The sequence below is a fragment of the Rhinopithecus roxellana genome, chromosome 7 (genome assembly GCF_007565055.1).
Source record: "Rhinopithecus roxellana isolate Shanxi Qingling chromosome 7, ASM756505v1, whole genome shotgun sequence".
Taxonomy (NCBI): Eukaryota; Metazoa; Chordata; class Mammalia; order Primates; family Cercopithecidae; genus Rhinopithecus; species Rhinopithecus roxellana.
In genome coordinates, this window is record NC_044555.1 from 140,838,435 (window position 1) to 140,865,870 (window position 27,436).

The following is a 27,436-nucleotide window of genomic DNA, read 5'->3' on the forward strand; positions in this document are numbered from 1 at the left end:
CTTAGAAAAAAATAAACACACTATCAACAAGTTAAGGGGGCAATTTGTTGGTGAAACATGCAATTATTTTATGATTAAGTAAATATTTTCAAGATCAAAATAGAAATGCACTTTATTTTTAAAAGTTTTAGTTCCAGGTGACAATTGCCTTTTAAAATTATTATGTCACAAATTAGTAGTGCCTCATTCTACACCTTGCTTTATGTTTTTTTAATTTTATAAGTAACAATCAATATTGATATTTTGAAATGTAAATGGCATTTTCCTTAAAGTTATTTTAATCTATTCTCTTTCTAGATGAAGATATACAGATGAAAATCAAATAACAACGTTAATGCTTTTGGATATATGTTTCTTACCCAGCCAACATTGTGTAAAAAAGGACTCCTAAACTCCAGATATCACAAGCAGCATCATATCCCTGTTGCATAAGAACCTAAGAAAGAAATACTCATTATATGGTGTTACTCAGTATAAACTCAATTTTCTCCTAATGAAGTTGTTTTACTTCTAATAATCTCACCAAAGTTCATTATATAAAAACTTCAACCATTTTATGCACTTGTAGTAAAGACATAATCCCTGACACCTCAATGAGTTTTCTCTCCTCCTCTTAGGAAACCAGATACAGAGAAATCTAAACTTAAGATTAATATGTACAGCGATTTTAATGTATACTATATACAGTACTGAGGCTTTTAATTCTGTCACTGATTCTATGAGGTAGATAATATTCCAGTTTTGAAGATGAGGAAACTGAAGTGAATGTTAAGTAACTTACCCAACATTACAAAACTAGTAAGTAGCAGAACATGAAGTCTTACTTAAGCCTGTGTTTTTAATATCTATAACTGCCTCTTTACTACACAAGATATGGCAAGATAATATATGATCTCACAAAAGCAGAATGAATTTATATTTTACCATACAAGGCCAATGTCTTGAAAAGAGCAGTATATTTCTGGACCACAAGTACACATTCGATAAATACTGCATGGCTTCATTAATTTTTTATACAACAATTTAGGAAGCTGTTTTTTGGTGCCAGTGTTAATAAAAATCAAACAATACGTTTGTTATGTATTCATGTGAGATTTAGCTACAAAATTATTGAGTTCATTAGAAAAATAAAGAGATGAAATAATGCCATTTTCTTTTCATTTAGAAAAACAAGCCCACTGCTACAGCCTCTAGGCATAAGAACAAAATAGAAACATTATTAATGCATTAACACTGGGGATTATATAACCACCAGTATGAATTTCTCATCTATAAAAGGCTAAAAATGTTAGTGTTTGGCTTTGACAACTGCCAAACATGAATAAAGAGTACGTAACAAACTTAAAATTTGAAATACGTTTTTTTCTAGTCTTAGTGTATTTATAAAAACACACATATGTGCAAAATTAAGAGGGTAAAGAGGATATAAAAATATAATTGGCTTATATAAATAATATAAGTAGGGAACTATAAAGTACTTAACAAATAACAAGGTATAGCTAAACCACTCACATCATGGTAAATATTAAGTTGGCATACTCTAGTAAAACACAGACTTCTACTGATTTTATTCCCTTATCTGTTTATTTTTCTCATTACATCTTACAGTTCCAGACATCACCAAGTTTTCCCTGATTCCCTTAGGAAGCGTTTTAAAGTTTCCCAAGTGATCCAATGCATAACTAAGGTTGAGGGTCACTGCGTAGAAACCACGTGGACAGGTGAGAGTTAATCAATTTGGCTGTAGGTACCATATACTCCTATAACCTTCCTAGTTATGAGGACAGTCTCGCACAGGAGGTGTCATATTGCTTAATTAGGGCCAAACATGAAAAACTTGTTTTAGGTAAAGAAGAAATGGTCCACTTTTTTTCTAGAGCTAGATTCAATGCCCTTATAAAAGTGAGCATATAATCATAAAAGAAACAAGGCAGAGTGGTAGGATGAATGAAAGAGTACAGAGGGTATGTTTCACACCTTTTTACTTGTATCAAATTAAATACAAAGATAGAAATCACAATTAAAGTAGTCAGTGGCATAAGTCTCTCTCTCACTTGGCTTCCCAAGTCAGCAGAAAGTAACATACACAGAGCTCCTCATTCCTGTTGCTCAAATCAATTAACGTTTGGGGCAAACAATTTGACAGCCCCGAGAAAGAGCAAAGGAGAGTTAACTTCAAAATTAGTTTATAAAAAGCTGCAGACACAGTATCCCTCAACTTTTTTGTAAGCTCCATTAATTCAGGAGCATTCTTTAACCTCAGTAGGCTTATAATATCAGTTGAATAATATAACATAGTGGATTTGCCTTTATTAAATAATAAAATATTTTAGAGATATATTCACTTTTTGCAACGCAGGTATAGTAGAAAAGCACATCTACCTAATAAACCCTAAGATGTTGATCAAACTGATGCATAATCTAAAAACAAAAAGAATATTCTCTCCTTAAGCTAAAATTGCAATAATCAATGTAGCTCTTAGCAAACAAAAACTGTTTATGCACTGTGAAATAATGAATGTATACCCCCATAAATGCCATTTTTTATTGAAATATCTGTACTGACACTTGAATCTTTCTGATTCTAGTTTAAAAAAGAATGCATTTTTATATTTTACCTTTTGAAAGCATCTGAAATTTTAGAAACAAACTGCACTAAAAGTACTCTCTGTGGTTCATTAATAACAATGTACAAATATATTATTGATTCCTAGCATGGGCTTCATCACTCAAAAATAAAACTTTCAAAGTATTTTGAAAATACAAATACTAGTCAAAGGTAGTTCAATCACTATTTAGAGAGAAGTGGTCTCCAGATGCCCACCTGAAAACCCTCACTATTACAATGGTAATAGTGTCTTACTACAGTGTACGTCTGTTGGGGAAAAAAACATCAATGAGCTGTATTCTACTCTCTGGGTTTGCTTACCTAACCATTAATCTAAAACTGTTTACCTAATCATTAATCTAAACACGGACATATTATATATTTTTCATTTTAATGTCCATTTTTTATATTTTCATATGGTACATATTCATCTCTAACCTTTTTCCAGTGAGAAGTTGCCATAATACTAAGCAGTTTAGGTCCACAAGATTAAGTCAATATTAAATATTTGGCTATTAAAATGGTTATTCTATACTCTGCTCTTATGTTTACTGTATAAATCTGTTACAATATTTATGATGACCTTTATGATAACCATATATGCTATACATAACAGAAGAGCACTATCTCAAATATTCTGTCTTCCAATCCTGTAAAACCACTGAAATGTCCTAAAAAGGCTAATATTTTGTATGTTCAGGCTTTTATCTCATACACCTAAGGGCAATCTTGTAAGAGATAAAAACTTGCATATTATTTTATGAATTTTATTAAAATATAGATTAAATCACATTCTCTGGATATATACATAATTTCTCATTAGTCAAATCTCTTATCATAAAAAGCTTATAAAACAGATGTTCTGTCTGTTCTTCAATATCAGTAGAGTATTTTCTATATTTCTACTTTCATTACGAAAGTTATTTTTATAGTAGCTGCTTTAAAATATAGACTTATTTACATTAAAATACAAATGGCTTATTGTTAATATATCTGATGTGCAATATTTCCCTGAAAAAGCTAGCATTTGATATAAAAGTAAAATCATAAAATATATACAAGATAGGAATTCTTCTCAAATTATTTTACTCTGCTTCTCCTTTGATTAGACACATTCGATTTTTTCAAACCTGGAGAGTTTTAGGTATTTAGATTTTTGTTGAATATGTAATTACGTCAGTTGGTATTATCCATAACATATAAGAACAGCTACTGACTTAACAAAGAAAGCTTATCTAGAACTTATATGGCCAATGCCATCTGTTGATTCATTTTTCCCAACTTTACTTTCACTACTATGGAAATTGCTACTGTCAAAACTCCCATCCCCATAGTTAGAATGAATGTTACAGCTTCCCAAATGTGAAATCTGTACCAGAGCTTCCCCTTTCCTTACTCTTCTCCCTAAGAGCATCACCTTTCCTGACTCTTCACCCTAAGATTTAGATATAAATATTATTTTCTGAGAAAAATCCCCACGGCTTACAAAAACCCCTGTGTGGCTATTTTCTCCGGGAGTTAGAAGATCTTAAAGACAATCGAGGATGGCACTGCCCTTATATGTTATTTATAATGCTAATCGATATAAATTACCTAATGTTCAGTACAATTTAACATACCTGATGAATCTATCCTAGTTTTGTTATTAAGTGAATGCTGGGTCTTGAATAAGTCATTGAAGTACCTCGAGCCACAGTTTCCTCATTTAGAATACATAATACCTTGAAGCTGTGGCTATCTTTACCCTACCACCCAACTCTAAAATGGTATGATTCAGAAATTAGTATATAACCCAAGAGAACAGAATAGCCTGATTATTACATTCTGGTTGGTTTTAGATGCTAGTTACCAGTGTAAATATTTATATTAGGGGCTATGAGAATTCACGGATTTAAAGAACTTTAAAACTGAAAAGGGCAAGATAACAGCTTTTATCTGCCTACCATAACATACACATGGCATCATATAGATTCAACTAAAGGAAAAGAATGAAAGGCAAACGGTGAAGTTTTTAAGGAATACCTCAGGTGCAACAAAGTTTGCAGTGTAGCATGGGGTTAAGAGAAGTCCATTTTCTCCTCGAAGTTGTTTTGCAAACCCAAAATCACATATCCTGATTGAATCTGCACTGGCTGATTCATCCATGTATAAAATATTACTAGGTTTAAGATCACGATGAACAACCTTGAATATAAAGGAAAAAAGCATTATATCTATATAATTAACTAAATATCTGAGAAATAAAACATTATATCTACATAATTAACTAAATATCTGATAAAAAGAAACTTTCTGAATTACAAAATTTTGAAAATGACATGTTACTCAAGCTTAATAGCCTAAAATATACACAGGAAATTATCTCTGTCAGATAGATGTTCCAGTTTCCATTCAAGCCACTAGTTTTGTTAACCACTTCTAATCTCAATATATCTAAGTTCAATTCTCAGATCCACTTCTGGACATGCCATAATTTATATCACTTAGCATTATGCATAACATATAAGAACAGTTCCTGACTTACAAACTAAACTAAGTTTGGACTTAGTCCATAATGGACTAAGACCCTACTCAACACCCTCCTCCTTGTAGCAAACAACCATAAAACCTGGATATAATACAAAAATCAACTATCTGGAGGCACTGGATAATGAACAGAAGGAGATACACTCTGATGAGGAGTACGCACTTTGTTGAAGGAGGGAACACAGGAACCTATACAAGGAGGTTTCCATATCTGTGGCTTTTAGCCTGGGTTTAATTGCAATCCCTATGGTACACAGTGGTGGTAAAAACATGTGGAAAAAACCACAGTCCTTCTGGCTTGGAGGACCAGAAAGGAGATGCTGGAAAACTCTGAATGCTGAGTGGAGAAACATTATAAAGGAAAGAGCCAGAACTGATCCTTGAATCAAAAATGTATGGAACAGGATCAAAATAATTTGTATAAAGACAAATAATATGAACAAAAACCAGAGCTGCTGGCCCCAAAACTAGTTTTCAGTTCAAGCTCAGCCAAGAAAATTACTCACTTAAACAAATGAAACAATAATAACTATTGGAGAAAAATAACAAAATATGAAAATCTCTATAACTGATTATCATAATGCTTAGGATACAATCCCAAATTATGTAATATACAAAGAAACAAGAAAATGGGACACAGTCTTAAGAAAATCAATGAATTCTGATTCCAAGATGAACCATGCTAAAATAGATAAGGATTTCAAAGTGACTATTATAATGATCTTCAACAAAGAAAACAAAACATACTTTCAATGCATTAAACTCTCAGCAAAAAAAGGGAAGTCTCAGCAGAAAAATAGAAACAATAAAGAAGAAACAAATAAAATGTAGGACTGATAAAAAAAAAAAAAAAAAAAAGGCTAAAATTCCCCCATGTGATAAGTTTCCTACTAGTACTATCTACTTTATGTAAGTTACCCTTACCTTTAATCAGAGTTTACTATGCTAAAGCTCTTTAAGGGCAAGGACCAAATCTCACTCATGTTTGAATCCACAACACTTTTTACAATGCCTGGCATGTAGAAATGCTTGATATGTGTCTTATTAATTTAGTTAACTGATGTAAGAACCGGAAGGTTCATACAATAATAAAGAAGAGATGCCTATGATTCTCTTCTCGAAAATTCTCTTCATGCTTTACTTTAGAGAGTGCTGGTAAAGACAATCAAATAATTAAATTATCAAAAAGCTACTGCTTTAGCATCATACATTTCAAAATACTGAAAATATACTTTATTAAACCACACACAAAATTGAGTACCAGTTTATTTTTATTAATTATAAGAGGGGCTCATGCAGAGTTTTCATTACATCAATTCTTAACTGCCATTTTTAATTTATTAAGTTGGTACATATCTACTATCACAACTGATTCAAACTTAAATTTTTAAATTATTTCCTACTTTTTTTTTTATACAGTTATATATATTAAAAGTTGCCTCTTTTGGTAACTCAGTTCATTTGCTTTCTTTATGAAAGGACAGGAAGCAAAATAACAAGCCTGCCCCTTCACCACAAAATTTAATATAGTAATACTTCAAATGTTTAGAATACACATTTCTTACTGTAGCTAGGGGAGGAGCTGGCAAGGTTCAAGAGATATGTTAGGTAACCTGAACTTTCTATGTTAGGTAACTTGAATAATAGTCACTGTATGTCTTTGGTTAATTCTTTTATATTTGACTTTTAAGTCTAATTATGTTTCATAATTTCCAGGTCAAAGTTAGGTACTTTTATGTAATTTAAACCACTTTTTAAATGAATATGCTTTTAAATCAGGGCCAATTGGCAGAGAGAAAATAATTATTTCCTAAATCCATAAACTTCACTACATTGTGAGTTCTATTAGGATATTCTCTATAGACATATATGTGAATAAAAGCAATTTATTTTAGGGGGCATCATCTCCTATATTTTTATGAAGATATAGGTCCCAGAATAGAAAGAAAAAAGTTAACTACAACTTACTCCTTGACAATGAAGATAGTCAACTGTCTTACTTATTACATATAGTATATCACTAGCCTCCCGTTCCGAGAAACATTTTTGTTTGAGAATACGGTCAAGTAATTCTCCTCCTTTCATTAAATCCGTAACAAGGTAAACATATCTACCATCATCAAAGACCTATGAAAGAACGCAGTTTTAAAATGTTATTATTTATAATTACAATTCTATAATTCTTAAATTATATTTTAGTTATATTTACCTTTCTACTAAACCTGCCTCTAGTATTAAAAACAAAAAAAGACATTATTCCTTTACTGTTAATGCAGTACAGGCTGTACTAAAGGTTGAACTGGCTAAACAATCACCTACACAGTCCCATGAAACTATGTTAAACATATAATTGTATTACCTTTTGAAGTTACAGGTTGCAGTTCATCAAATAATATAAATTAAAAAAATAGAACTCTGTGCCTCTCAAATGACCTCTATCTCATTTTTTTTACTGTATTATAGCTACTTCTCTTCCCCAAACGTAAGCTTCTTTCTGAAAGTAAATGTATTATTTAATTTTATATGCTTCCCTCAGTCCATTATCTGATGTGGTATCTTAAATATTGGTTGAATTCCAATAGTATACCAAGGAAAACAAATAAGAAAAGTATTTATACACTTTTCACTCAGGGCATGTATGATACACACACACACACACAAACACACCCCCCACAGTAGTTTAAAGATTACAAATCAAAGTGCATATCATTTTCTGACACAAATTGATCAAGGTGATAGTTTTTTCTGTCTTGTATAAAGAGAAAAGAACATTATCTCCTTACGTGAAAAGTGAGCATTCAGTAACATATTAATGAGTTATATATTCATTTTACAAAACTGTAGACTAACACTATTTCACTCCAGAAACAATCCATAATGCTATAGCCAATTACCATACAATCAAGAAAGTAAAATATTCAAGAATTTGGCAGATCCCCAATGTCCTGTATCTTCTATATTGATAGCACTACAGAATAATAAATGGTGTTAGTTACAATGTTAACTAGTTAACCAGCCAGAATATATTCAAGCAATCCAGAAATTCTCTTTTACCAATCATCATAGTTATTTTTGATATTCTATAAGACCAGGAGTATAGAATCATGGGAAAAAAAAAATTAAAGTGGCAATTTAAGAGTCTTGAGATTTTTGAGGCATGAAATTAAATATGCTAAAGACATTAAAAGTTTCAATAAGAAAAATAAAGTTCCAATTCATAACTTCATTAGCTTAGCTGATATCTAGATTTAGAAATACCTACATCCTTCAAAGTAATAATGTTGGGATGTTGTCCATAGCGCATCAGTATTTCAATCTCTTCTGAAGGGTCTCGTTTACTTTTGTCAATGATCTAAGAAATAAGAACAAAAAATATCTGAGGCAAACAAATTATTTTGTCTAAAAATGAGTATTTTCAATTTGGTTATATTTTTGAAGAAGTGCTTAAAACCTCAAGAACAATGCTTACCTCATATTATTTTAACATTTAAAAACATCTTATAAGTTAAAAACTTAACAAAAGAAAAGAACATTTTAACATTATATCCTATTTCACTGAAACTGTACCAATAATGACGTGATTGTAATTGTCACAATTGCTCAATCTTAACATAATACATGTATAACAAAATTATTCAAATGCAAAAATTCATGAAATATATTGTTCCTACATAATAAAGGCTTGAAAAGAAATTCAAGAAAATTTTCATTTTCAAAAATGAAAATATTAAGTCTCAGAGTTCTTTCTCATCATCTTATATTTCCTATCTTCATTTACTCAACTGAAAATGTTTGTCAGTTGACTCATAATTTAAATTACATGCATAAAACAAACAAGAAAGCTAGGCTCAGAGACATACCTTCACTGCAAATTCCATGTTGGTAGTTGCATGTACGCATCGCTTGCAAACAGAATAGGAGCCAACACCAATATCCTCTTTCAATTCATATACTTCACCAAATTGTGCAGCATTTCCATTTATCTGTTTGTTTTTAAAAAGTAAAATACTAAGGAGAATGAAATATTTTCACATTTTCTGTCTTTTGTCCTAAATATACATTCATCTTAAATCTTTAACTAGAATAATTCATTCTACAGAAGCTTTATCAACATTTATAAATGGCGTGAACCAATCCTTTCTTGATACCCACAGGCAATATAATAAATCAACTAGCTTATACATCACCTTTCTATTTTATTCAAACGAGGCCACATAAATATAATTTAAAAGTTACCACTGTCTGCTCTTTTCCAAAACATACAGGGACATACTTAATTCATGATTTATACCAAGAGATAAACAAAGTAGTTAAAAATCACTGAAAAAAACTATTAAAAATACATTAGCAATAACAGAGAAATAATTATCCCAAAACTGAATAATGTGATTAAGTGGAATTTACCTGAACAATTGGTAATACATTTGCACTTGTGATAGGAGTGATTTTATATTCTTCTGCAATAGAAGTTGCAACAAAGCTGAATCCTTTGAAGAGCTGATGAGCATTTGCACTGGCTGGCAAACCAGGAGAATCTAATGTCCAAATAATTTCATTTAATTATAACTACACGCAGAATTCTATGATATAAAGTGTCAGAATTTCTTTAACTATAAAGGAAACCATTCAATGCTGCTATCTAACATATTACATATTTGATTTATTATATATTATCTGTCTCCTCCCATCTGTATACATGCTCCATTTTAGTCAGTAATTTTTGTCTGTTCTTTTCATTGTTGCATCCTCATTGCTTAATACATGGTAGGTATTCAATATTTCTTGAATGTATATATGAAACTGTAAAAGACTCAGTAAAATATCTGATGTCTTACCTCCTACCCCATCCTGCAAATCATTAGCATGCCAAAGGACTTATAAAGCAAAGAAAGAAAGAAACTTGCCACCCTTTGACCAAGTTCCTGCCTTCCTGATAAATATTTCCCATTTAAAACATCTACTTGACAGCTGCCAAAGCAATGTTTTGTATAGGATCCATATTTCCCATGGACAAACTACCTCTCTGCAAATTTACCATTCTTTTAGTTTTTACTTCAGAAGACAGTTTATTTTTAAACTACTTAAATAAAATCTCTAATTTTACAGATAAACATGCATTACCTTTAGGTGTTTTTGCAGTAAATTCAGGATCAAAACAAAAAGTATCATCTGGTTTTCCAGAAGCAGGTTTGAAAGGAGGTTGAACTTCTCTTTTATATAATTTCTAGAAGGGGCAACCAGATACCACAAAACATATAAGACTTTAAAAATTATTATACTTTGTAAAAGAAAGCAGAACATAATATTCACAGTACATAATAGAAGACTAACGATTTCATACAATAAATTTCAACAGGTTTCAGATACCTGTTAACCAAATTCTAAAATTCTGAGAGCTAATGTTCAAAATGTAATGAGGCCAAGAAACATAGCAATGATGCCACAAGCTGAATTCACAAGGATTGCTCAATTTTGGATATCAGAAGTTTTTGAATGCTCATTCATAATATAGCCATGCAAATACAGCACAATAACAACTAAAATGCTCAAGGCTTTCAAAATCAATAGATTATTTTTAAGAAGTACATATTTCATCTAAAATATTATTTTCACATAAAAACATACATTAAATGTACTGTTGAGGCTTGTATCAGATAATTGAAAAGTTTAGTCTTGTTTAACAATCTAGCTTGCTAAAATCTATGCTTTTGAAAGGCATAGAAAGTTTCTAATAATACATAAAAAGCTACTTTTTTTGAAATCTATTTTTTAAAAAGCTTACAGTCCCACAGTGGGGAAAAATAAATAGGGAATTACTTTTGAGTAATTTTCATTTATTTAAATATGTAAACACGACTTCTGGTTCAATATGTCTTATTAGAAACAGCTCGTGGGTGCGTCTCTCATGAGTAATCAAAATAGCAAGTAAATATTGACACTTCAAGTATATTTTCTAAGAGGCCACACTGGAATTCATCAGAGAAGCGATGGAATTGGGAATCACAGAAAGAAGAGAACAAAGCCATGCCATCAGGTGAACTGAGACTGGTGTGGAGCCAGGAGATCTTTGATGCAGGGAAGGGAAGATTGAGTGAGAGACCTCCAGGATTCCACAATTCACGATTCTGTCACAGACTTTCAATGCTAACTATAGGTAAGCCCCCTTGAATCCCCTAGGCCTCCAGTTTAATACATGGAGCTCCTGGAATCCGTGCAAAGGTACTGCTCAAGCCCATGTGGAATCCCATGAACTTTTGATCCCTGAGCAGCTTGGCACCGTCTGCTGCCACCCCACTAGGCAGGGAGCAGGTAGGTCGGTACTTGTGCACACCTCAAAGACAGATACTGCAGCTGCAGTACCAGTACAGAAGAGTGAGCAGAATGCACGCTGCAAAGACTGCTGGCCTCAGCTGTTCCCTTCTAAATGAGGCCTCCCTTCTTCAGTGTTGGGTCTACAGCACAGCTGCCCTGCCCCTACATGTATATAGTGGCCACAGCCTGGCGTTCTTCTTAGAGCCTAGCTCCCAGAGGCTGGTGACCCACTCTTAAGCTCCCTCAATAGTTGTGCCTGACACCACCATCACGCTTGTCACTCCTGGGCCAAGGAGACAGTGGGGAAACTGGGCATCTCTGTGTGCCCCCAAAAGTGAAATCCACTGCCGCTCCATCAGGAGGGAAGTGCAGGTGGGCCAAGCACCCCATAGCTGCCAACCTTCATTGCTTCAGCTGAAGGGGTCTGCCTTCCCCAGTGAAAGGCCAGCAGCCCTGCTCCCAACTGACTATTTCACCTGTTACCTAGAGGCCTTCTGAGAGCCTAGTCCCCATAGGCCTGTGACGGGCCTTGGGACTTCGATCACATAAGCATTCTACAGGCTGTTCTGAGAGCCCAGACCCCAAAGCATGTGATCAGCCATGGGAATCCCACCACCAGAGCATTCTGCCATAATCTGAGAATCCCGTGGGCCCTTTTAAGAGCCCAGCTCCCACAGGCCTGTGATCAGCCATAGGAACCCAGTCACCTGAGTGTTTTGCTATATTCTGAGCATTCTGTGGGCGCTTCTGAGAGCCCAGCCACCACAGGTCTGCAATATGCATTGATGCACCAACTGTCTGAGCATTCTGCAACTGCCTAAGCGTTTTGTAGGCCCTTCTGAGATCCCAGTCCCCACAGGCACATGATGTACTCTAGGACTCCCACTTCCAGAGTACTCTCCCTGCCTCTGCTTGAGAGTTCTGCTTGTGACTCCGAGAACCAGCCCATCACTCCCTATCATAGCCAGCAGCAGGATTCTAGAGACTTAACAAGTCCAATGTCCTGGTCCTGGTCCACTTCTTATAGGACTCATACATGCTGTCCATTGGGCAATCTGGGGGATAAGGAATTGGAAGTTTGCCTAGTCCTATCCACCACTGCTAGTACATGACCATGCCCCAACCTGGGGTCTGAGCTCAGATGGACCCAACCAGATGATACTCCCACAGCTAATACCCAACTGTATGTGCTAAAAAGTGGAGCCCCTCTGTGATATCTACAGAAAGCAGCAGCATTACCCACTGGCAAACAGGTGAGTCGCAAAGCTGTGTGTATTAGACTGATTCAAGAGGTTCCACCCAGAAACCACTCCCATAGACAACTGCAAGACAAGTGTCTTCTGTGGCTATCAGCTATACTGTGGTCTAGAGATACACGGCAGTTGTGCATCTGAACTGAGAGCCACAAACTCTGAGTCAGGGGTGTGACAGGTAAACAGAACATATTGCTACCCGTCTAGGATGTGAAGCTAGTCCCCCTACCCTCTGCTGAGACCTTGGCACAACCATGCCTGTCAGGGCTGGTTCCCCAGTTCATCATTGGGGTATTTGTGTGCAAGCCAGGCAGTCAAGCTCTGCCTAGCTCTTTCCCCTCACCCCTCACGGGACAAGAAGGTCAAGGAACCTGGCATTCCACTGTCCAGCCCATCATCTGAAACAACAGAGAGCACCACACAATAAACAAATATCAACTGCATACTGATCTGCTTTTGCCACAGCTGGCTTGTACTGGGAAATGCCACCTACTGCCCTATAGATTGAACTGTAAAACCCAACGTAAAAACCTGATAAGAAGTGCACGGGCCTACAGAAACAAAGCCAAGAGACTTTTGGCTACGTCCCAACCTACTCTACAGTCACATCCCCCAAGAGGGATGGCAGCAGGGGGTGAACCACATCCGAATGAAACAAATTCAAAAGCAATATGTGACAGCTTCTACAGATAAGAAGGAACTAACATAAGAACTTCAGGACTATGAAGAAAAAGAATGTAATGATATCCCCAAAGTATCACAGTAGCTACCAAGCAATGAATCTTAATCAAATGAAAACTCTGAAATGACAGATAAAACATTTAAAATATGGATTGTAAGGAAGCTCGATGAAATCCAAAAGAAAGTCAAAAACATACAAAAAAACACAAAGAAATCAGAAAACAATTCAAGAGATAAAAGATAAATAAATATATATATTAAAATTCTGGAAGTGAAAAAAAAGATGAAAGGAATTTCAAAACAGAGTTGAAAACTTTAATAACATACTAGACCACGCATAAGAGATAATTTTGAGCATGAGGCCTAGTCTTTTGAATTAAATCAGATAAAATTAAATAACAAATAATTTTTTAAAAATGAACAGTCTTTGAGAAATATGGGATAACGTCAAGTGACCAAACTTACAACTTATAGGCAGAAAGAAAAAAAGAAAAGAAGTTTGGAGACCGGGAGGCGGAGCAAGATGGCAGAATAGGAACAGCTCCAATCTCCAGCTCCGAGTGTAAGCAACACAGAAGACAGGTGATTTCTGCATTTTCAACTGAGGTACTGGGTTTATCTCACTAAGGAGTGCTGGACAATCAGTCAGCTGTTGCAGCCTGACCAGCAAGAGCTGAAGCAGGGCGAGGCATCACCTCACCTGGGAAGCACAAGGGGGAAGGGAATCCCTTTTCCTAGCCAGGGGAACTGAGACACACAACACCTGGAAAATTGGGTAACTCCCACCCAAATACTGCGCTTTAAGCAAACAGGCACACCAGGAGATTATACCCCACACTTGGCCGGGAGGGTCCCACGCCCACAGAGCCTTCCTCATTGCTAGCACAGCAGTCTGTGATCTAACTGCAAGGCAGCAGCGAGGCTGGGGGAGGGGCGCCCGCCATTGCTGAGGATTAAGTAGGTAAACAAAGACCGGGGAAGATCAAACTGGGTGGAGCTCACAGCAGCTCAAGGAGGCCTGCCAGTCTCTGTAGACTCCACCTCTGGGGACAGGGCACAGCTAAACAACAACAACAACAACAACAAAAGCAGCAGAAACCTCTGCAGACGCAAACGACTTTGTCTGACAGCTTTGAAGAGAGGAGTGGATCTCCCAACACGGAGGGTGAGATCTGAGAACGGACAGACTGCCTGCTCAAGTGGGTCCCTGACACCTGAGTAGCCTAACTGGGAGACATCCTCCACTAGGGGCAGACCGACACCCCACACCTCACACGGTGGAGTACACCCCTGAGAGGAAGCTTCCAAAAAGCAAGAATCAGACAGGTACACTCGCTGTTCAGCAGTATTCTATCTTCTGCAGCCTCTGCTGCTGACACCCAGGCAAACAGGGTCTGGAGTGGACCTCAAGCAATCTCCAACAGACCTACAGTTGAGGGTCCTGACTGTTAGAAGGAAAACTAACAAACAGGAAGGACACCCACACTAAAACCCCATCAATACGTCACCATCATCAACGACCAGAGCCAGATAAAACCACAAAAATGGGGAAAAAGCAGAGCAGAAAAGCTGGAAATTCAAAAAATAAGAGCGCATCTCCACCTCCAAAGGAACGCAGCTCATTGCCAGCAACGGATCAAAGCTGGACAGAGAATGACTTTGACGAGATGAGAGAAGAAGGCTTCAGACCATCAAACTTCTCAGAGCTAAAGGAGGAATTATGTACCCAGCACAAAGAAACTAAAAATCTTGAAAAAAAAGTGGAAGAATTGATAACCAGAATAATTAACGCAGAGAAGGCCATAAACGAACTGACAGAGATGAAACCCACGACACGAGAAATACGTGACAAATGCATAAGCTTCAGTAACCGACTCCGTCAACTGGAAGAAAGAGTATCAGCGATTGAGGATCAACTGAATGAAATGAAGTGAGAAGAGAAGTCTAAAGAAAGAAGAGGAAAAAGAAATGAACAAAGCCTGCAAGAAGTATGGGATTATGTAAAAAGACCAAATCTACGTCTGATTGGGGTGCCTGAAAGTGAGGGGGAAATGGAACCAAGTTGGAAAACATTGTTTAGGATATCACCCAGGAGAACTTCCCCAACCTAGTAAGGCAGGCCAACATTCAAATTCAGGAAATACAGAGAACGCCACAAAGATACTCCTTGAGAAGAGCAACTCCAAGACACATAATTGCCAGATTCACCAAAGTTGAAATGAAGGAAAAAATCTGAAGGGCAGCCAGAGACAAAGGTCGGTTACCCACAAATGGAAACCCAACAGACTAACAGCAGATCTCTCGGCAGAAACTCTACAAGCCAGAAGAGAGTGGGGGCCTATATTCAACATTCTTAAAGAAAAGAATTTTAAACCCAGAATTTCATATCCAGCCAAACTAAGTTTCATAAGTGAAGGAGAAATAAAATCCTTTACAGATAAGCAAATGCTTAGAGATTTTGACATGACCAGGCCTGCCTTACAAGAGACCCTGAAGGAAGCACTAAACATGGAAAGGAACAACTGGTACCAGCCAATGCAAAAACATGCCAAAATGTAAAGACCATCGAGGCTAGGAAGAAACTGCATCAACTAACGAGCAAAATAACCAGTTAATATCACAATGGCAGGATCAAGTTCACACATAACAATATTAACCTTAAATGTAAATGGACTAAATGCTCCAATTAAAAGACACAGACTGGCAAACTGGATAAAGAGTCAAGACCCATCAGTCTGCTGTATTCAGGAGACCCATCTCACATGCAAAGATATACATAGGCTCAAAATAAAGGGATGGAGGAAGATCTAAAAAGCAAATGGAGAACAAAAAAAAAAAAGCAGGGGTTGCAATACTAGTCTCTGATAAAACAGAGTTTAAACCATCAAAGATGAAAAGAGACAAAGAAGGCCATTACATAATGGTAAAGGGATCAATTCAACAGGAAGAGCTAACTAACCTAAATATATATGCACCCAATACAGGAGCACCCAGATTCATAAAGCAAGTCCTTAGAGACTTACAAAGAGACTTAGACTCCCACACAATAATAGTGGGAGACTTCAACACCCCACTGTCAACATTAGATAGATCAACGAGACAGAAAGGTAAAAGGATACCTAGGAATTGAACTCATCTCTGCAGCAAGCCGACCTAATAGACATATACAGAACTCTCCACCCTAAATCAACAGAATATACATTCTTCTCAGCACCACATCACACTTATTCCAAAACTGACCACATAATTGGAAGTAAAGCACTCCTCAGCAAATGTAAAAGAACAGAAATTATAACAAACTGTCTCTCAGACCACAGTGCAATCAAACTAGAACTCAGGACTAAGACACTCAATAAAAACTGCTCAACTTCATGGAAACTGAACAACCTGCTCCTGAATGATTACTGGGTACATAACGAAATGAAGGCAGAAATAAAGATGTTCTTTGAAACCAATGAGAACAAAGATACAACATATTAGAATCTCTGGGACACATTTAAAGCAGTGTGTAGAGGGAAATTTATAGCGCTAAATGCCCACAAGAGAAAGCTGGAAAGATCTAAAATTGATACTCTAACATCACAATTAAAAGAACTAGAGAAGCAAGACCAAACACATTCAAAAGCTAGCAGAAGGCAAGAAATAACTAAGATCTGAGCAGAACTGAGGGTGATAGAGACACAAAAAAATTTCCAAAAAATCAATGAATCCAGGAGTTTGATATTTGAAAAGATCAACAAAATTGATAGACTGCTAGCAAGACTAATAAAGAAGAAAAGAGAGAGGAATCAAATAGACGCAATAAGTAATGATAAAGGGGATATCACCACTGACCCCACAGAAATACAAACTACCATCAGAGAATACTATAAACACCTCTACGCAAATCAACTAGAAAATCTAGAAGAAATGGATAATTTTCTGGACACTTACACTCTCCCAAGACTAAACCAGGAAGAAGCTGAATCCCTGAATAGACCAATAGCAGGCTCTGAAATTGAGGCAATAATTAATAGCCTACCAACCAAACAAAGTCCAGGACCAGATGGATTCACAGCTGAATTCTACCAGAGGTACAAGGAGGAGCTGGTACCATTCCTTCTGAAACTATTCCAATCAATTGAAAAAGAGGGAATCCTCCCGAACTCATTTTATGAGGCCAACATCATCCTGATACCAAAGCCTGGCAGAGACACAACAAAAAAAGAGAATTTTAGACCAATATCCCTGATGAACATCGATGCAAAAATCCTCCATAAAATACTGGCAAACCGGATCCAGCAGCACATCAAAAAGCTTATCCACCATGATCAAGTGGGCTTCATCCCTGGGATGCAAGGCTGGTTCAACATTCACAAATCAATAAACGTAATCCAGCATATAAACAGAACCAAAGACAAAAAACACATGATTATCTCAATAGATGCAGAAAAGGCTTTTGACAAAATTCAACAGCCCTTCATGCTAAAAACGCTCAATAAATTTGGTATTGATGGAACGTATCTCAAAATAATAAGAGCTATTTATGACAAACCCACAGCCAATATCATACTGAATGGGCAAAAACTGGAAGCATTCCCTTTGAAAACTGGCACAAGACAGGGATGCCCTCTCTCACCACTCCTATTCAACATAGTGTTGGAAGTTCTGGCTAGGGCAATCAGGCAAGAGAAAGAAATAAGAGTATTCAGTTAGAAAAAGAAGAAGTCAAATTATCCCTGTTTGCAGATGACATGATTGTATATTTAGAAAACCCCATCATCTCAGCCCAAAATGTCCTTAGGCTGATAAGAAACTTCAGCAAAGTCTCAGGATACAAAATTAACGTGCAAAAATCACAAGCATACTTATACACCAGTAACAGACAAACAGAGATCCAAATCATGAATGAACTTCCATTCACAATTGCTTCAAAGAAAATAAAATACCTAGGAATCCAACTTACAAGGATGTAAAGGACCTCTTCAAGGAGAACTACAAACCACTGCTCAGTGAAATAAAAGAGGACACAAAGAAATGGAAGAACATACCATGCTCATGGATAGGAAGAATCAATATCGTTAAAATGGCCATACTGCACAAGGTCATTTATAGATTCAATGCCATCCCCATCAAGCTACCAATGACTTTCTTCACAGAATTGGAAAAAATTACTTTAAAGTTCATATGGAACCAAAAAAGAGCCCGCATTGCCAAGACAATCCTAAGTCAAAAGAACAAAGCTGGAGGCATCACGATACCTGACTTCAAACTATACTACAAGGCTACAGTAACCAAAACAGCATGGTACTGGTACCAAAACAGAGATATAGACCAATGGAATAGAACAGAGTCCTCAGAAATAATACCACACGTCTACAGCCATCTGATCTTTGATAAACGTGAGAAAAACAAGAAATGGGGAAAGGATTCCCTATTTAATAAATGGTGCTGGGAAAATTGGCTAGCCATAAGTAGAAAGCTGAAACTGGATCCTTTCCTTACTCTTTATACGAAGATTAATTCAAGATGGATTAGAGACTTAAATGTTAGACCTAATACCATAAAATCCCTAGAAGAAAACCTAGGCAATACCCTTCAGGACATAGGCATGGGCAAGGACTTCATGTCTAAAACATCAAAAGCAACGGCAACAAAAGCCAAAATTGACAACTGGGATCTTATTAAACTAAAGAGCTTCTGCACAGCAAAAGAAACTACCATCAGAGTGAACAGGCAACCTACAGAATGGGAGAAAATTTTTGCAATCTACTCATCTGACAAAGGGCTAATATCCAGAACCTACAAAGAACTCAAACAAATTTACAAGAAAAAAACAAACAACCCCATCCAAAAGTGGGCAAAGGATATGAAGAGACATTTCTCAAAAGAAGACATTCATACAGCCAACAGACACATGAAAAAATGCTCATCATCACTGGCCATCAGCGAAATGCAAATCAAAGCCACAATGAGATACCATCTCACACCAGTTAGAATGCCAATCATTCAAAAGTCAGGAAACAACAGGTGCTGGAGAGGATGTGGAGAAATACGAACACTTTTACGCTGTTGGTGGGATTGTAAACTAGTTCAACCATTATGGAAAACAGTATGGCGATTCCTCAAGGATCTAGAACTAGAAGTTCCATATGACCCAGCCATCCCATTACTGCATATATACCCACAGGATTATAAATCATGCTGCTATAAAGACATATGCACACGTATGTTTATTGCGACACTATTCCCAATAGCAAACATTTGGAATCAACCCAAATGTCCATCAGTGACAGACTGGACTAAGAAAATGTGGCACATATACACCATGGAATACTATGCAGCCATAAAAAAGGATGAGTTTGTGTCCTTTGTAGGGACATGGATGCAGCTAGAAACCATCATTCTCATCAAACTATCGCAAGAACAGAAAACCAAACACTGCATGTTCTCACTCATAGGTGGGAACTGAACAATGAGATCACTTGGAGTCGGGAAGGGGAACATCACACACCAGGACCTATCACTGGGCGGTGGGGGGGGGGGAGGGATTGCATTGGGAGTTATACCTGATGTAATTGACGAGTTGATGGGTGCTGACGAGTTGATGGGTGCAGCACACCAACATGGCACATGTATACATACGTAACAAACCTGCACGTTATGCATATGTACCCTAGAACTTAAAGTATAATAATAATTAAAAAAAAAAGAAGTTTGGAAAGCATTATTGAGAAACTAATTCAGGAAAATATCCCCAAACTTGTTAGAGATGCAGATATCTAGATATAAGCAATTCAGAGAACACCTAGGAGACACTATAGAATACAAACGTGACCTAGGGATATAGTCGCCAGACTATCCAAGTTCAATGTGAAAGAAGAAATCATAAAAGAAGCTAGAGAAAAGCATCAAATCACGAATAAAGGAAATCTCATCAGACTGACAGTGAACTTTTCAGCAGATATTTTAACAAGTCAGAAGAGAATGGGGACCTAATTTTAGCTTCCTTTAAAAATGGCATCCAAGAATTTTATATCCAGTCAAAATCAGCTTCATAAAATGAAGAATACATAAATTCATGAACAGAAAACACTAGAGGAACTTATCACCATTAAATAGGCCCCATAAGAAATGCTCAAAGAAGTTCTAAAGATGAAAACAAAATTATGTCACTCACCATCATGAAGGCACACATAAGTAGAAAGCTCAAAGATCCTATAAAACAATCATACAATTGAGAATCCAAGGCAACTAGCTAGCAACATTATGACAGGATTAAAACCTCATATATCAATATAACCTTCAACATAAATGGCATAAATGTTCCATCCACAATATGTAGACCAGCAAGTTGGGTAACAGACAAAAACCAACCATTTGCTGCCAAAAAGAGACCCGTAGAATAGTAAGCACATTTACAGACTTAAAGTAAATGGGTGGAAATACATATAGCATGCAAATAAAAAACACAGCAGAGCTGAAGTAGCCATTCTCATATCAGATAAAACAGACTTTAAACTAGCAACAGTTAACAAAAGGCAAAGAAGGGCATTATATAATGAAATGATAAGGGCTCCATTAAACCAAAAGATTTAATTATCCTAAATATATATACATCCAACACCAGAGTGCTCAGATTCAAAAACAAATACTACTAGACCTAAGAAAAGAGATTGATGGCAATACAATAATAGTGTGGGACTTCAATACCAAATGACAACACTAGACAGGTCATCAAGGCAAATGTCAACAAAGAAACTCTGGACTTAAACTGGACACTAGACCAAATGGACTTTTACAGAATATTCTAATCAACAACTACAGCATATACATTTTTCTCATCTGCACATATAACACTCTCCAAAATTGAACATATGCTTAGCCATAAAGGAAATTTCAATAAATTCAAGAAAATCAAAATCACATCAAGTATCCCATTGGACCACAGTAGAATAAAATTAGAAATGAATACCAAGGGGAACTCTCAAAGCTACATAAGTACATGGAAATGAAACAAGTTGCTCACGAATGACTTTTGGGTGAACAACAAAATCAAGGCAGGAATAAAAAAACTGCAATGAATGAAAATAGAGACACAACATAGCAAAACCTCGGAGATACAGCCAATGCAGTGCTAAGAGGAAAGTTTTTAGTGTTAAATGCCTAAATCAAAAACACAGAAAGATCTCAAATCAATGACCTATTGTTACACTACATGAAACTAGAATAACAAGAAAAACCAGACCCAAAGCTAGAAGACAAAAAAAAAAAAAAAAAAAAAAAAAAAAAAAAAAAAAAAAAAAGAAACTAAGTCTCATTTAGCTGAACTAAATGAGATTGAGATCAAAAAAAGACACAAAGGATCAACAAAATGAGAAGCTGGTTCTTTGAAATAATAAACTAAGTTGATAGACCACTAGATGGTTTAAGAAGAAAAGATAGAAAACTGTAACAAGTACAATTATAAATTGAAAAGGGCACACATTGCAATGGATACCACAGAAATATATATAAGATGATCAGTGATTACTATGAACATGTATATACATACAAACTAGAAAAGCTAGATGATGGATAAATTCCTGGAAAATTACAGTCTCCCAAGACTGAACCAGGATGAAACAGAAAACACAAACAGACCAAAGGAATAGTGAAACTGAGCCAGCAATAAAAAATGTTCCACCAAAAAAGGCCAGGATCACATAGGTCTATAAACAAGTTTTTCCAGACAAGCAAAGAAGAGCTGGTGCTAATCTTACTAAAACTGTTCCCAAAAATTGAGGAGTTGGGAATCCTTCCTAATTAATTATACAAAACTAGTATCATCCTGAGAGCAAAATCAGGTAAGGACACAACCAAAAAAGAAAACTGCCAGCCAATATTCCAGATGAACATAGATGCAAAAATCCTCAACGAGATACTAGCAAAGCAAATCCAACAGCACATGCAAAAAAATAGTTAATCATGATCAAGTGGATTTTATTCTAGGGATGAAAGGATGGATCAACATTTACTAATCAATAAATGTAAATCACCACATAAAATTATAAACACAAATCATGTGATCATCTCAATAGATGCAGAAAAAGCATTAGAGACAATTCAACATCACTTGATGATTAAAAACCCTCCATATAATAGGCATAGAAAGAACATACTCCAATATCATACCAAATGTGGGAAAGTTGAAAGCATTCCCTTCAGGAACTGAAACAGGTCAAGGATGTCCACTTTTACCACTCCTAGTCAACATAGTACTGGAAAGTCCCAGCCAGAGCAATCAAGCAAGAGAAAGAAACAAAAGACATCCAAATTGGAAAAGAGGAAGTCAACGTACCTCTGTTCATTGATGATATAATATGATACTGAGAAAAACCAAAAGACTCCTCCAACAGACTCCTAGACTTGATAAACAAATTCAGTAATGTTTCAAAAAAAAATCAACATACAAAAATCAGTAGCTTTTCTATACAACAATGATGTTCTAACTGAAAACCAAATGAAGGTTCTCATTAACAATCTCATTAACAACAGCCACAAAAAGTAAAATACCTACAAATACATTTAACCAAGAATGTGAAAGAGTTCTACAAGGAGAACTATAAAACACAGATGAAAGAAACTAGATCAAATGGACAAATGGAGAAATATCTCATGCTCATGAATTGGAAGAATCAATATCATTAAAATGACCATACTAGTCCAGGCACAGTGGTTCACACCTATAATCCCAGTACTTTGGGAGGCTGAGGCAGTAGACTCATTTGAACCCAGAAGTTCCAGACCATCCTAGTCAACATAGCGAGACCTCATCTTTACCAAAAAAATTTACATTAGCCAGGCATGGTGGCATACACCTGTATCCCCAGCTACACAGGAGGCTGAAGTGGGAGGATTGCTTAAGCCTAGGAGGTCAAAGCTGCAGTGAGCAGTGATTGTGCCACTGCATTCCAGCCTGGGCAATAGAGAGAGATGCTGTCAAAAAAAAAAAAACAAAAAAACAAAACAAAAAAAAAACCAAACAACATACTGACCAAAGCAATATCCACATTCAGTACAATTCCTATCAAACTATGAAGATCAGTCATCCTTCAGAGAATTAGAAATAACAATCCTAATGTTTACACGGAATCAAAAAACAGCCTGAATAGCCAAAGCAACCTTAAGTAAAATTAACAAACCCAGAGGCATCACATTTCCTAATTTCAAATTATACTACAAGGTTATAGTAACTTAAACAGCACAGTACTTGTACAAAATTAGACACATAGATCAATGGAACAAAACAGAGATCCCAGAAATAAAGCTGCATACCTATAGTCATCTGATTTTCTACAAAATCAACAACAATAAACAACGAGGAGAGAACACTCTATTCAATAAATGGTGTTGGGAAAATTGCCTAGCCACATGAATAATAAAACTGGACCCCTATTTCTCACTATTCCCAATAATTAACTCAAGATGGTTTGAAGACTTAAACATAAGACGTGAAACTACAAAGGTATTAGAAGAAAACCTAGGCAAAACTCTTCTGGACATTGATCTATACAAAGAATTTATGACTAAAATCCCAAAAGCAAATGCAACAAAAACAAAAGTAGACAAATTGGACTTAATTAATTTCCTGCACAGTCAAAGAAATAATCAGTAGAGTAAAAAGATGACCTACAGAATGGGATAAAATATTTGCAAACTATGTCTCTGACAAAAGACTAATATCCAGAATCTACAAGGTACTCAAACAACTCAACAGGTAAACAAACAAACAGACCTATTAAAAGGTGGGCAAAGGATATGACCACACATTTTACAAAAGAAGACATAAAGCAGCCAACAAACATGGAAAAATGCTCAATATTACTAATCATCAGAAAAATGCAAATTAAAACCACAATGAAATACGATTTTATATCAGTCAGGAGGGCTATTATTAAAAAGTTAGAAAATAACAGATGTTGGCATGGATGTGGGGAAAAAAAAATGGGTACACTTATACACTGCTGATGGGAACGTAAATTAGTACAACCTCTATGAAAAACCATATGAAAATTTCTCAAAGGTATAATAATAAAAAAAAATTGACCCAGCAATCCCACTAACAGGTATGTACCCAAAGGAAAATCAATCATTATATAAAAAGGACACCTGCATTTGTATGTCTATCACAGCACTGTTCACAATAGCAAAGTTATGGAATCAACCTAAGTGTCCATCAATGGTTAATTCGATACAGAGATTATGGTATATAGACACCATGGAATACCATACATCTGTAAGAAAGAACAAAATCATTATCTTTCCAGCAACATGGATGGAGGTGGAGATCATTATCCTATGTGAAATAACTCAGAAAATCAAATATCCCATGTTCTCACTTATAAGTGGGAGTTACACAATGGAAACACATGGACATACAGATGGAAATAACAGACACCAAGGACTCCAAAAGGGAGAAGTTAAAAGGGGGTTGAGGGTTGAAAAATTACCTAATGGTCACTGTTTTGTTGATGGATACATTAGAAATCCAAACCTACCATTATGCAATATCCATGTAAAAAACCCACAAATGCATCCCCAGATCTAAATTTTTTTAAGAAAAAGAAAAATAAATACATATATAAACATTCCACTGATTTGTTATTTAAATTAAAAGCAATAAACCTTTAATCTCCTGTGTTGGTCATACGAAGTTATTCAATAACAAGCTTTCTACTTAACTTACATCCCAGTCAATATTTGCAAAAAACAGATGTCTTTTGATTTCTTCAACTCCTTCTGATCCTATAAAAAAAGAAATGATATTTTAATTTTATGATTTTTTAAAAATCTTGCTCCCTGGCTTCCAGACTGCTATCTGTAAACAGGAATACACATATTTCATACATTCCTTGAAAATAAAATTATATGATTTCTTATCTGGCATTTTATTAGCTTGTCCTTTCATTTTATTGTGATAAAAAATAACTAATGTTCATATTGAACTACAAAGAGTATCATGAAATATTAAAGTGTCTCTCACATTAAATCAAAATAGTATTAAACATAATACTTAAAAACATATTTTTTCACCCCTAATTTATCTTATGACCTTATATTTATATGCCAAATTAAAAGGTACAAAGGAATAAAGGGACACTGAAATGTTCACACGAGGGCATAAATAATAGGATTGCATCTGGATACAGGGAAAGGCTACCAGAAAGGGGTCAAAAAAATAGTTACAGAAACATAATGTTTACTTCGAAGAGTATTGGGAGGGGCAAAATATCTATCTTCAAATATATAGAAGATTACCTGTACAAGGGAGAATCTGTGTATTATTTCAAAAGAAGTAACCCATAATACATACTTAATAATAGGTTGAACAGAAGCTTTCATTAACTAGACTACTTCAGTTTTAAATCATGGACATAACAGAGTTTACTTTGTCTGAAATGCATACACAAAATGAAGAATTCTATGTATAGAAGTAATGTGCTCAAATCAAACAAGAAAACATAAAGATTTAATTATCCTCCCAAAACATGCAGTTACTTCTATAAAAGCTAAGAAAATAAGCAATACCCAATCTATTTGCTGGATTCCTTTTGAACAACATCCTTAGAAGACTTTGTGCTTCAGCACTAAGAAATTGAGGCATTCCAAGTTTTGCTCTGAAACAGAGGATTTTAGAGTTTCACTTCAATTTAGCCACGCATTTGATTTGAAAAATCTCAAAAAGAATTTTTAAAAGTGCTTTTACAAGGGTAAATAAAGTCCTGTATATGGTAGAAGGGAACAAGACAGTGAGAAAAATGTTCTCTTGTGTTATTTTAAAACCGCAATAATTTTCTCAAAACTGAAAACAAGAGATTTTTTTCTCAAAAGAAAAACATACTGTTTACACTTACTTTAATATCATATTCATGGTCTCATTTCTGTCTTTACCTTGAAATGGCAGAGTACCAGTAAGCATTTCAAACTAAAACAAACAAACAAAACATCACCACACAATTAGAACACCTTAGAATATATAGTAAGATTCTTTAGAAAAAATTGAGACTTCTACTATATAATCATCAAACTGTAAGATCTACATGATAGTAGATCAAAATGGGACCAGAAAATTTGGTTACTTAAAGAAATAAACTTCTGGTATCCCCTCTCTCTCTCTATATATATATGTAGCTCAACTGATGGTGACCTGTAGCAGATGAAACCAACCAATTCCTCTTCGGTTCTAATTTGGCTACGTTTTCAAAGCCAAAGTAATTTGAAAATATGCACAATGCACTTTCTGTTAAAACAAAGATATTATTTTGAAGCAAATGTTTAATAATAAAGGAAAAGGAAAAATAAGCAGAAAAGCATTTCAAATTCATACATGCCCAACAAAGATTTAACTATTCTCATTTCCTCCACGGCCCCCAAAACAGGACCCAAAAAAGAGGTAGAAGCAGCAGAACACACCACCACCACTCCCCCACCCCCCGACACGCATGCCAATAGCTTTAAAAAAGAAACATACACCTTAGTTGTACACAGAAGAAGGAAAACATTTTCTCATAGAGAACTGACTGCAATGTGACTAACTAGAACATTAAATAATGGTATAAAAAAAGACTACTTCTAAAAATCACTATAGTACATTAAAGAGAAGTTTTTGTATCTCCAGTATTTAAATCTCAAACTTAGATTCAATAATGGCTTTGTCCTTTAGTCTTCTACTCATTTATCTGAACTCACAATCTAAGTGAGCTTATACGTTCAAATCTCCCCTGTATCTTAATGTCTCCCAAAATCTGCTGTTCAAGCCTTAATCTTTCTCAAACTCCAGCTTTCCTTCCCAAATCTTAAGTAATAGTACACCACCAAAGACTGGAGGAGTAGAGGTGACAACTTCAGGGAGAGAATGAAGGATCATATATAGGACTCACATCTTCCCTCAAAGAAACTATAGGTTGGGTAGTTAATATATACATATTAAGGTCTCCGAATGATTCTGATTCTCTCTCCACTACCCCTTCTAGTTTATCACCACCCAGTGGTGAGTCATTAACCTAGAGTAACCTATGCTACATATTAGAAATTA

General features: G+C 35.6%; 1 protein-coding gene across 3 annotated transcripts in view; it reads right to left on the reverse strand.

The window, feature by feature from the left end:
- RPS6KA6 (ribosomal protein S6 kinase A6) overlaps nucleotides 1-27,436 on the reverse strand; it is a 140,952-nt gene that overhangs the window by 37,967 nt on the left and 75,549 nt on the right. For all 3 annotated transcript variants that reach the window (XM_030934023.1, XM_030934025.1, XM_030934024.1), the window contains 10 exons: nucleotides 26,256-26,326; nucleotides 25,930-26,018; nucleotides 25,088-25,146; nucleotides 10,256-10,358; nucleotides 9,539-9,669; nucleotides 8,995-9,117; nucleotides 8,397-8,486; nucleotides 7,103-7,261; nucleotides 4,631-4,792; nucleotides 360-436 (listed from right to left, as the gene is read on the reverse strand). In XM_030934023.1, the coding sequence (XP_030789883.1) occupies nucleotides 360-436; nucleotides 4,631-4,792; nucleotides 7,103-7,261; nucleotides 8,397-8,486; nucleotides 8,995-9,117; nucleotides 9,539-9,669; nucleotides 10,256-10,358; nucleotides 25,088-25,146; nucleotides 25,930-26,018; nucleotides 26,256-26,326 (1,064 nt within the window). The remainder of the gene's footprint in view (nucleotides 1-359; nucleotides 437-4,630; nucleotides 4,793-7,102; nucleotides 7,262-8,396; nucleotides 8,487-8,994; nucleotides 9,118-9,538; nucleotides 9,670-10,255; nucleotides 10,359-25,087; nucleotides 25,147-25,929; nucleotides 26,019-26,255; nucleotides 26,327-27,436) is intronic.